This window comes from Rhinolophus sinicus, linkage group LG05 (genome assembly GCF_036562045.2).
Source record: "Rhinolophus sinicus isolate RSC01 linkage group LG05, ASM3656204v1, whole genome shotgun sequence".
Classification (NCBI taxonomy): Eukaryota; Metazoa; Chordata; class Mammalia; order Chiroptera; family Rhinolophidae; genus Rhinolophus; species Rhinolophus sinicus.
The window spans coordinates 45995256-46007816 of NC_133755.1; the positions used below are offsets into that span (position 1 = coordinate 45995256).

The following is a 12561-nucleotide window of genomic DNA, read 5'->3' on the forward strand; positions in this document are numbered from 1 at the left end:
GGAAAGGCATGGATAACTACAAAAACTAAGGCTGTCAATAGTGAAGGAAAAAAGGGAATTCTTTGTTGCTCAGGAGTTGACATGTAAGTACCTTGGTAGAAATAAACTTACGGGTGATCCCTTTAAACCATCAATACTGTAGCTTTTTAAAGCAAAATGATCGACTATTGCTGGTAACCACAGATGCTGCAAAAACAAAAAAGCACTTTAGAAAAGTTCTGCGCCATGAACGAACATGTAAGAAAGCACACTTCCCCCCAGGTTTTTAGTATTACTGTGAGCTAAGACAAGGGTAGGTTCTTCACACTTCAGTCTATGTGAGATAAGCACTTAAAGATCTATTTTCATACTCCATCCAGATTCTCACTGGAGGAAGATGCTTAAGAAAGTAAGATCTTTTTAAGTTTGTAAAAAAAAAATGAACACGTCATCTTGAACCCAAAGGTGATATTGGAGCAGTTATTCTATAAGCAGACCTATGAGATCCCCTCAGAACAAAACATTTAATACAAAATTACCTTCTTTAAATGAAGGTTAGGACTTGAGTTTTGGGGGCTGAGCCACATAATCTGAACACCATCTCATCCGCCTCTTAAAGTCCTGTTATTAAATGTAACTTTTCTGCTTTAAAATTTCTCAGACTTTATAGTCACTGGAAAATGAGATGTTAAATTCTAACATTTAAAGATTATAAAATTCAGTATTAGAAGTGCCTGCTGCTACTAAGGTAGGATTTCCCACAATGTTTAATTAAGGGCATGTGAGAGTTAAACCGTGCATTATGATGCTACCTATGAGTCTCCATATTTATCGTGGTTCCATACATAGATTTTAAAAAGAGAAGACAACACCCTTAGCAAATAATTGTATGTGTGAAACCATCTTAAAAGGCTAGAATTGGTTTAAAAGGCAGATGTGTCTAAGGGCCTCTTTTTCAATTGACATATTTCCCCTTCTCTTGGATGTGGCTATAAATCGGTACATGCCTTTGCACTGAGTATGTTACAGGATAACCCTTAGCAGTTAAACCCATTTAGTTACTAGTATTTGATAAGCATGAAAATAAGTCTGTATTTGTTAGCAAAAAAAAATTAAAGATGACAACTCTAGAAACAAACTGGCCGATGTTACAGTAATTGCGGAAGATGCCATTCTATTCCCAGTCAGCCTAGTAATTATAATTTACACAGAGTATTTCAAAATACCCTTTTTCCCAAGAAAGTACTTCACCTAGAGATGATCTAAGATATTTTTGTTTTTGTCTCCTCTGAAATAAGGTGTGACTGAAGGGTGCTTACTCTGGACCTAGCTGTGAATACCACTGAAGAATATCAACACAACTAATTATATCTTCAGCAGTGCTATAAAAAGTTGAAGACCTCCCTTAAAACTGAACCTGAAATTGTTTCAGCCTAGGAGGATGCTGCCAGCAGCATTTCCATAAGCAGACATGGCCAGGTTAGATTCAAGCAGCCTGGCCGGCCAGTGTGCAGTGGTACACATTAGCCTTAAGGACAGCGGTGGCCTATAGTAGTAACGTAAGTGTGGTTATGAAATCCCAAGTTTACCTGTCGTAAAATTTCCTAGTAGTTCCTTTCAATTAGTAGAATTTAAGTCCACAGAGAAGTGGCAATACTAAGAGTTATACTGGTAGTTTCAAGACCTGGGTTCTTGCTGCAGCTCCATGGCCAAGCTCATTTGCAAATGGAGACAATGTCTGTTTTGAAGCTTAAATGGGAAGATAAAAAAGGGCTGGTGTAAAATATGCTGCAATGGCAACATGTATGTATGCTAAAGGAAATGTCAGTCCAAGGTCAAAGAACAAGAACTTACTGCTCAGACCAGAATGGCTGTCATTCTGCAAGGATTTCCCAGAGACTACACCGCTTAAGTTTAGAACAGCCGTAACTTACGTGAGTTAATTTATGGCAGCCATTTACAGTGAAAAGATTATTAAAGCCCATAGTAGTTTGAAATGTGTGTACTTGAAAATGGGGGTAGGAATGGGAATGTATTTTTTTCAAAACTGCATTTATTGGCATATTCGTAAAAGCAAATGGTAGAGCATGCTGAAACATCCTGTGGTAAGCCCGTCTTGACTGCAATGGGAAAGAACACCAGAATTTTCAAAACTAAGTATGTACATATGATTACATCTTAAATTCATGTAATGTTGTTTGTAACTGACGACGAATAAGTGAGTTTGAACTTGCTGTATAAAACTGAAGTACAGGCTTCACAGTGTCTGACATTTGCTGTCATTTATCTACTGTGGTAAATAGTTTCTGAATTCTTTTCCCCTTTATACTATCCTGTATTGTAAGGCAAAAAAACCCTTGAGCATTTTTTAAAATCTTCACGCATATAACTATGTGGTAAACTTGAGGAATTTTTTTAGTTGTCTTATGTGAGGATGAATAGATCCAACAAGCACATCTATAATACAAAGTAAACTATGATTTTATTGTGAAATTCTCATAGATGGAAAATTAAATTGAATATTTCTGTCCATTTCATTGTACAATAATCTTACCACTTATTTTTGTACCATGTATTTCAATTGCTTGTTTAGTGAAAATAAAAAACCTATAATTTTTGGCTTGCTTTTAATTTAAATTTTATCATTGAATTCAAGACCCCACCATAAAATGTGTTGCCAACAGCCACCCCAAGCCCCTAAGTAAAGAATGTTTTGGCAAGTACTTCAACCCCAAGGAAACAGGCTGTGATTTTTATCATCTTAAAATGCTAGTGTTAGCAAAAGATTTTGGTTTCCCACAATAAAAGCAAACCCTAGGATCTTTAAGGTCCTATTTAACAAAATTTTCACATGTGCAAAATTCCACTGAAATAAATATATTTCATTTATCATTCCCATCCCACATTCATGTTTTCATTTAATTTTTAGGGATATAATTTCTAAAATTAGGGCAATCAAACAATAAAATTTTTCCGGCTTTCTACTTTAATGCTTTAACTCCTCCAACCTGTTATACAATTGTGAAGGATAAAATAGCCTCCATCTGACTCAGCATGGAAGAAACAATACTAGCACATGCATTAGTCTGATTATTTGCCAGTTAGGACAGGTATGCTGCTTTCCACCTCTGCCACAGAAAAAATGTTGATCAAAGGAACCATTTCAAATGATTTTAGAGAAAGGATCAGAGATAATAGGGTAGACAGCATACATCCTACACTTGTTTTCCATACAATTTAATCTCCCTGCACCACTAAGCTTGGTTAAATCCCTACCCAGCACAGAAGCCTCCCTATGTCATCAGTTGGGTGTATTATCTGGAAAGCGTATTGGATGCTGCTCTAAGATAGGTCTACAATGCCCTGGTTGCACACAACAGATGGCTGTTTTAAGACTAATGCAAGGCTCTATTTCCCTTTAACCATAAGAATTAAAACAATACTTATCACCATACAGTTTGATATTACTTCCAATAAGTACAATATTTATTAAACATATCTTCAGTTTTGTTACATAGTGTGCAACAAATTACAATATTCTGCAGCCACAAATTATATGCAGAGTATGAAGAAACTATTAATCAGATAGTGTAATCTTTCCATTTATAACTCTACAAGGAAGAACTAGCAAATCAGATCTTACATATAACATCTCACTAAACTTTATGCATGGAAAGTGACAGACACTGGTTGTGCTGTTTGATACAAAATGGCTGAACTTCATCTTCAGAAGACTAAACCTGACATCTAAACATGCCAATATAAACATCAAAACAAAATATATTCTAACCAACCACGGGAAACAGTCTGGTATCAGGAAAGCAACAGGATTACACACATTATTTTATAAACCAGCACACAAAGGTTTAAAACAGTTCTGAAAATGAAGTTAGCTGTCTTGAGTCAAGGGAATAAAAAAAAAGTCAGTATTGACCATTTACAATCTCTGACCTTTGTGGAGACGGTAAGAATCTGTTGTAGTGCAGCTACATACAGTACAATTCAGGCAATTTTGTTTTTTCACTTGGGTTCAGATTGCAAATTCATTGCTGTGAGAAAAGGATGGAGGCAAATTTTAGCAGCAACCTCCACCTGGCTGCTTGACCGGAGTGCTCTGAATTTTAACATTGGACTTCTCTGCACCACCAGCTGTTGCTCCAGGACCCATTCGCTTTTTAATCTCAGCTGCCATCGTCATGAAAGACTGTTCTACATTCGTTGCGTTCTTAGCACTGGTTTCCAAAAATGGAATTCCAAGGGAATCAGCAAATTCCTGAGAATAACAGGGCACAATTAACACTGAAAAATCTTTCTCACTTAGTGCATTTCTATCTGAAATGGGCAGTGAGGAGACTAAGTTTACTCAAACAGACACTACACGAATTGTTATCTCAAAGTACTCTAGTGCACATACGTACTTTGAAAGCTAAGATGGTTGTGATCATTGTATGACTCCACACCCATACATAGTTCAAATCCAACACCTTCAAATTCAGTTGAAAAATCAAACTTTAAACATACCTTTGCTGTTGTGTAGTCTACTACTTTCTTTGTGGTCAGATCACATTTGTTCCCTACCAACAACTTGTTGACGTTTTCACTGGCATAACGATCTATTTCCTGCAGCCACTGTTTAACATTATTAAAGGACTCCTAAAAAGACAGACATTTTTAAGAATGATCATATAGTTCTGGACACAAGTGCTCTAATGAAGTAAATGACAAACAGAAGTGTCTTTCTTGACCTAAGAAGAGCTAGTGAGACAACTCTAGCTACAAAACAGTACCTACAGTGCTTGGCAAAGTGAACTGATACATTAAAATGACTGTGCCTAGATGAGTAAGACATTAGAATTTGAAAGCTTAAGGATGAAAACACCTTATTCGAGAGGGAAATACAACTCAGCATCAAACTGTAGCTCAAGCAAATTTGATAAATTTGAAATTTGATCATCTTGGTTTATGAATAAGCCTACTAAACGTTATTACTAGAGATGCCAAAGAATATTATTAAATGAGTCCAAAGGAAAGATGCTTGTTTTCCAGTCATTTAGGAAATTTTTCACTTTTAAATATTTCATGGTAATGACTTGAGATTTTTTAAATTAGCACCATTTTTTTCTGTTAATAGCACCCAATATTTCTAGTGGCACTGACTCTAAAGTCTATATGATTCCAGTTATTTCCGAATTAGCTATGATTTCATGGTTGAGGTGAGATTCAACATTTGCTAAAAGAAAGATAAATTCTAAGTTTATCTTTTATCTTTTGATAGGGAAAAAAAACCCTGAAATTTTCTTACTTTCTGATTGAGAGACCAGCTATGGCTCTTGGACCACCTTCTTCACACTATCCCTGCATCCACCTACCTTCTCTCAACAACTAATCGTCAGATTTTCATTGTCCTCTCAAACTCTTCCTCTAGCTCATCCTATTTCTGAACCATATCCTCTATAGGGAGAGACCTGCAGTCTCTCTTGGCAATTCTGACGAGTCTAATTACCAGGCAAATTCCTGTTAATATTTAACACCAAGAACATAGTATAAACCAAACTCACAGTTCCCCATAAACTCTTGTCAAAATGATCAGTTAGTTGCTAATAAATATAACCAGAGTCCCTTGAAAGCAAATGTAAAACCAATTACTGAATTTTCTATTTCAGGAAAATAAGAAATTTTGGTTGACCAATTCATTAGGTACTCTAGTAATGGAGGGGAGAAAAATAATGTACCTATTTTTAAAAGATTGCTTTAAAACAAATTTTTATGTGATTCATGTATTTGGGGATGATTCACTTATTTGGGGATGGACAGTTTTCGGCCATTTGAATAATCCTGACAGCTTATATGCAAAGTGAAAGAATCTGATAGTTATCAACAGTAATGTCCTACTTTGTCACTGTAACACAGTTTCCTCCTGGAACTTACCTGATCTGTCACATCATACACAACTATGATGCCATGGGCTCCTCTGTAATAACTGGAGGTGATTGTTCGAAATCTTTCTTGGCCAGCTGTATCCCACTATTACAAAACAATCAAGAAATCCAAACAATTCCATTAAGACAGAGTTGGGGGAAAGGACAGGAGCAGGGGAGCAATTTAGTTTACGTAGTTACGGAGATGATCGGGATTTCATATGGAAACATCAGTCCTCAGTGTTCACAGTACTAAACTGCATGGTCATTGCCAAATACCTGAAGGTCCAGAAAAGAAGGTAGTGCCTACAGTTTAGCTTGTGGTAATGCTACCAATATTATAAGCTCTTTGAGATTAGGAACTACGATGTCATACTTTTCATATTCCCTACAGCCCTTAATACTGTGCGAGGCATTCAGTATGAATGGAGAAACAGGCTGACTTGATTAGGAAGGCTACTGGCCTAACACCCCTTTAGCACACTATATACACGCACACAGACAAAATCATTTGCCAGCACAGTTACCATCATAGTAAGCACTGAAAGGACCTAATTCGGATAATTACCAGCAAAGATAGCACTTTAACCATCTCCAGAAGATACTGTCTTAATCCTAGGGAAAACAATGTAAGGAAGATGATTCAAGCTACTTTTATAAAATTATTCTAAGAGCAATTTGCCATATATTCAACCATTTAGGCACAAACGCCAAAAAGAGAGATGCTTACATTACTACATTAAAGGTCTGAGTTTTTAAAAAAACTATTAAAACTATCAAGAGGAAAACTCAATTTTTAGATTTTAAAAGCCTGATTTTAACAAGGGCAATGAGAATTTTGTTTAAATTGCTTAGACAATGGCCTTAAAAAAAATTATATAATTAGAATAGCTACCTAAGATATTGGTAAAAGGTCTTGACTGATGGGAAAATTAATAGAACAGTTACTGTAAAAAAAAAAAAAAAAAATTGACTTGAAGCCTAAGACGAGTGGCGATTAAAATGCAACAGCCTTAAGGGAAAAAAAAGATGCAACAGCCTTCTAGAAGGAGAGAATTACAAAGTTTTGGAGTACGTATATCAGTGAACTTGACATTGATGTCCACTAACGCTTTAAATAGCAAATAGCAAAATAAAAAATTAAAAAAATTCAGGAGCACTCGGTGAAATCATTTCTAAGACCCAGCCAACACAAGGCTATTAAAAAACAAGTTGCAATTTAAGGGAAATTTGAATAAAGACTGAATATTAGATAACATTAAGGCATTAGTGTCAATTTTGTTAAATGTGATAATGGTTACACAGTAAATTAGAGATGCATACTACCCAATATGTTTCAAGTAAATCTCCTAATGTCTGTAATTTAACATATTCCAGGGGGAAAAAATAATGAGGCAAATAAAGTTAACATTGCTAATGTAAAACAAAAATCCCAGTTTCATTACCTTTTTGTGCAAAGTACTAGCCTGAGAGCTCAGAAGGAGCATCAGTCTTTCAGGATCTCATTGGAGAAGAAGCATGAGCTTTGGAGTCAAGCCACCTTGACTTCAAACACCCAATCTAGTTTTCCTGGTTATTTAATGCTAGAGAGAGTCACTTAACAGTTTCTTTATCTATAAATCCTAGGACTCACTCGCCTTATAGAATTGCTAAATGGTTTAAATGAACTACTGTCTGTAAAACTACTTGCACAGTGCCTGACTGTAGAAGCTGTTCAATGTTTACATTACACCACTCAGTAGATTCGAGGTTAGAGGTGAATGAAACAGCCCCACAGGCGATCCCATTTCAGTGGGAGAGATAAACATGGGAAAAGCAGTTACCCTGTGATTATGAGGGGTAAAGAGGATTAGACACAGAAGAGAGTTCTTCCTTCTCTTCTCCACCCACTAACCCCCTTCACAAAGATCGCACAAGAAAATAAATCGTTTCTGAATAAGTGTTTACAAAGAATTTTAGCTGACTAAGCAATGGCATCCAAAGAGTAAACTTTCCGTTATCTCCCTGCCACACTCAAGTCTCCTAACTCCATATCCTAACAGTCCTTTCCCTGTAACTGATCACTCTTTGTATCTAATCCTCATTACCCTTCATAATCGCAGGGTAACTGATTTTCCCATGTTTGTCTCTCCCACTTAAATGGCATCTCCTCCTCCGGGGCTATAATTCATTTATCTCTGTAACCTCAAATCTATCTGAAGACCTGGTGTAACATAAGCATTTCCATAAATACTTCATCAATGGAGGAACAATCATAGAAAGATGCCTTCCATTATATGGGACTGGATTGTACTTGCCCTGCTCTGCTGAATGTTTTGTAATCACTAAGTCTGAAAAAAGACCCAGATGACACACTTGAAAAGGAAAAGCTAAAAGGATAATTAAAACATAGATCAACATAAACACTTTGAAAGACCTAAAACTTGGAAGGATAACAACTCAAGCCAAGCAAGATGAAATGCAATGGGGCAAAAGTAAAATTTTGCACTTAGATTTTAAAAACAGTCACAAAGTATAAGACTTTTTAAAAACAAAAATTAACCCAAAGCTGTAAGAGCCAAATTAGTAGGTAATTTGGCTAATGAGACAGCGCAAATGTGATAAATTTAGATGCTTTTTTTTAATAACCTTGAATGGATTAATGATGACAAAAGGCCATGAGTCCCCGAAGTCCAAGACGGGGAGAAAAAAATTCAGAGTCCAAATCAAGAGAGGATTTACCTCATGTAGTCCACATTGGCTGCACTATATCTTGTATTTGATTTTAGAAATCACATCTTAATAAAAGGCACTTATAAAACACAAGAGTAACTCAAATTGTAAAAGGTTCTGAAAACATGCTTCCAGAAAGAAATAACTGACTTCAGAGGTAAAGGTTGTGATAAAATCAATCTAAAGGGCAGGCTGCCAACAGAAAAGGAATTACTCTCATTCAGGCAGCTCCAAAAGGCAAAGGAATAAAAGATAGAAGTTAAAGGAAACTGGCTTCAGCTCAATATAAAGAATTAAAAATTAGAGATTATTTATAAACGGAACTAGCGTCTTTGAAAAATGGTGAGCTTCCTTAAAATGTTCAAAGGAAGGCACCAGATATGGAAAGGAAATTCCTACTGAAGATGAAAGGAAGACTGAGTGAGTGACCTATTAAGATCCGTTCCAGCCATAGGAAAGTAGCAGTATATGCATGTTTCCCGAATACACACTCAAATCCTATAGAGACAAATGATCACATATAACAATCATTTCATATCAGTAGTTAGAAGCTGGGTACATCTTTCTGAAAAATCCTTTATGGTGCCAAGTATAAAGTGCTATGTATAATGGGAAATAAATCAATATGGAAAGTAATCTGTTCTATGGCTTAAAGTATTGCAAGCTATCTGTGATAACTATATCCCTGCAAGTCCTAATGTGGAGTATCATGTGTGTTCACTTGTATCAAAATCCACAATTCTTTTATAATGTACCTTTCTGTTCCTTACCAGGGAAAGAAATATAAGGGAGCCACTAAAAAAAATTACCTATCATAGCCATTCATGTGGGTATATTATCAGTAACATTTGTACACAATAGTCCCCTCCTTATCCGCGGTTTCACTTTCTGTAGTTTCAGTTACCCGCAGACAACCGTGGTCTAAAAATATTAAATGGAAAATCCCAGAAATAATTCCTAAGTTTGAAATTGAATGCCATTCTCAGTAGTGTGATAAGATCTCGTGCCGTGGCACTCCACCCCACCCCGACATAAGTCATCCCGTGCCCAGCTTATCCACCTCACTGCATCTTATCACACAGGCACTGTATCATCTCACATTGCCACAGGGTGAGTCCAGTACAGTAAGGTATTTTGAGAGACCACATTCACATAATTTTTATTATGCTATATTGTTATAACTGTTCTATTTCATTGTTAGTTGTTGTTAATCTCTTCCTGTGCCTTATTTACAAATTAAAACTTTATCACAGGTATATAGTTATAAGAAAAAAACATAGTATATATAGGGTTCGGTACTAGCTGTGGTTTCAGACATCCCCTGGGGGTCTTGGAACGTATCCCTCATGGATAAGGGGGGACTACTGTACTGCCCAAAAGTTTACAAAGCGCTTTCATATACATTATCACATACACATACACAGAGATACTACATTTGGTTCTCACAACTACCTTATGATTTAGTAAATCCAGTAGCACCACACTCAATATGTAGATAGGAAACTGTCTCAGGAAAAAGGCTGAAAAGTGAGTTAAACCCATGACTCTAATAAATGCCAGAATGAAGACAATGAATCCAAGTTTTCTACCTCCAAATCTGGAACTCTCAGTTCAGTATATTATCCATTTCATGAAAACAATAGTCACTGGTTTTCTATGCCACCTTATACTTTTAGTCAACTCTAAAGATACCCAGAGATTAATATTTTTAAGACCACAGCTATATCCACATGTCCACACTGGTAGTCCCAGACCCATATTAAAGCAATGACAATTGAACTACTATACTATGATTGTTGTTTTTAACTTGGCGTTAGGGTTGTAAGGATGGATAAGGGGCTAGGATGGCACAGGGACACACAATATTGAAGACAGAAGGTTTGAATCACTTGGCTCTGCTAGTAACTGTAATCAAGTCATTAAATCTCTCAGCATCCATTTTCTGAGCTGTAAAACATGTTAGAAAAGCAAAGTTCTTTTCCAATAAAATTCTATGTTTCTCAGAGTTGGTACATACTATCTAATAAATCTAACTGAACTAAATAAATATAGCTGACCCTTGAACAACACAGAGGTTGGGGTGCCCACGATCGGGGCAGTAAAACATTCACATACAACTTAAGTCTGCTTTCCACATATGCGCATTCCCAACCGCCAGCTGACCCTTGGACAATGCGGGTTTCAATTGTGAGGGTCAACTGAACATCACGGTCATTGAAACAAATCCATGTATCAGCAGACCTACGCAGTTAAAACTGTTGTTTAAGGGTCAACTGAACACTTCACCTAAGCCACGTACGAAGAACCTCCCCCAGGTTTCTTTTCATATTGCACAATATTCAGAGCACTGTAAAAGACAAATAAAATGCTCGATATATTTTCACTATTAGACAAGGTAAACTTCAACATAGACTATGCTGGTAAAAGCACAAGAAAAAGAATTAGGACTAAGTTTGACTTAAAACATGTAATTTCTCTGCTTTATGAACAGAAAATTCAATGAGGAAGGTACTCTTAGAGAAATCATTTTTAATCTAAACAATTCTTACTCTACCACTATCATAGATGTATGAGTCTTAAAGATACTTTAAATTTAATTTCGTTAACATATTAGAAAACAAATACATTCTAAGTTTACCAAAATAATTTCAATAAAAAACTTCGTCCAAAGATTACTTACTATTTGAAGCTTGATTGTTTTCCCATCTAACTCTATAGTTCTTATTTTGAAGTCCACACCAATTGTGCTGATGTAGCTTTCTGTATACGTATCATCCTGAAGGGAAAAGAAAGTTAATGATTAAAATTAACGCTCAATAGAGTAAATAACATGTTAACTTTATCTACAAAGTTGATAGTTTATAAGGCATAATACGTTGAGAACAACCACTCCATCCTGCGCCAATACTCAGTTCGTGTTCTGATTACAAAGCAGTATTTAACAGTAGTTTCTTTTTAAGATTTTTTTCAGTAGCTATTCTTTAATTTTTCCAAATCTCTTGGCAAATTTTTTACATACATTATACAGAAAAAGGTTTTATATTTTCAATGATTATGAATGATTTTCCTAATTGCTAATCAGTGAAACTCTTGTTCTCCCTCCCCTCATCCAATTTATTCACCACAAAGCAATGATCATGTCACTCTCCTGGAATTTTTTAGAAGTCAATTTTATTTCCTAGTTATGACTTTTAAAAATTCACATAAAATTTACCCTTTTAAAAAGTGTACAATTCAGTGATTTTTAGTATATTCACATGGCTGTGCGACCATCACTACTATTTAACTACAGAAAATTTTCATCACTCAGTGATGAAACCCTTTACACAGCAGCAGTCACTCTCCATTTCCTCCTCTGCCCCTAGACCCTGGAAACTACTGACCTGCTTTATGTCTCTATAGATTTGCCTACTCTGGACATTTCATATGAATGGAATCCTACAATATGTGGCCTTTTGTGTCTGGCTTCTTGAACTCAGCATAAAGTTTTCAAGGTTCATCCGTGTTATAGTATGTATCAGTACTTCATTCCTTCTGATGGCTGTGGGTATATTATTTTGTTTATCCTTCATCAGTTGATGGGCATCTGGGTTGTTTCTACTTTTTGGCTACTAGAAATAATGCTGCTACGACCATTTGTGTACAAGTTTTCATATAACAATGTTTAACCCAATGTTAAACTTTATAAAAATTAATTTTTCTCAAATATCTGTTATGACCATTTTACCAGAATGGAAACAAAACTGTTTTTTCTTTAAGTGAAAATGTTTATGAAAAGATATGTGAATGGAGAGATCAGGCTATCACCACCTAAACCCACTGAACAATCTTAGCAAGCACAAAGCACCACCTAGGAAATATTCTGCCAACAAAAATGGGCCAAAATCTAATTAAACCCAAAGCTATTAAGAACTTTCTTTGATGATGGAAAGGTCCTATAAGTTGAGCCAAT

General features: G+C 35.8%; 2 protein-coding genes across 4 annotated transcripts in view; one reads left to right on the forward strand and one right to left on the reverse strand.

The window, feature by feature from the left end:
- Positions 1 to 2610, forward strand: part of CEP68 (centrosomal protein 68) — a 27470-nt gene extending 24860 nt beyond the window's left edge. For all 3 annotated transcript variants that reach the window (XM_074332067.1, XM_074332068.1, XM_074332069.1), the window contains one exon: positions 1278 to 2610. The gene's annotated coding sequence lies outside the window, so the exon portion shown is untranslated. The remainder of the gene's footprint in view (positions 1 to 1277) is intronic.
- RAB1A (RAB1A, member RAS oncogene family) overlaps positions 2438 to 12561 on the reverse strand; it is a 28148-nt gene continuing 18024 nt past the window's right edge. Inside the window, exons 3-6 of the mRNA XM_019718073.2 lie at positions 11290 to 11385; positions 5908 to 6003; positions 4501 to 4632; positions 2438 to 4252 (exon numbers count right to left, since the gene is read on the reverse strand). Coding sequence (XP_019573632.2) covers positions 4055 to 4252; positions 4501 to 4632; positions 5908 to 6003; positions 11290 to 11385 — 522 coding nt within the window. The 3' untranslated portion in view covers positions 2438 to 4054. The remainder of the gene's footprint in view (positions 4253 to 4500; positions 4633 to 5907; positions 6004 to 11289; positions 11386 to 12561) is intronic.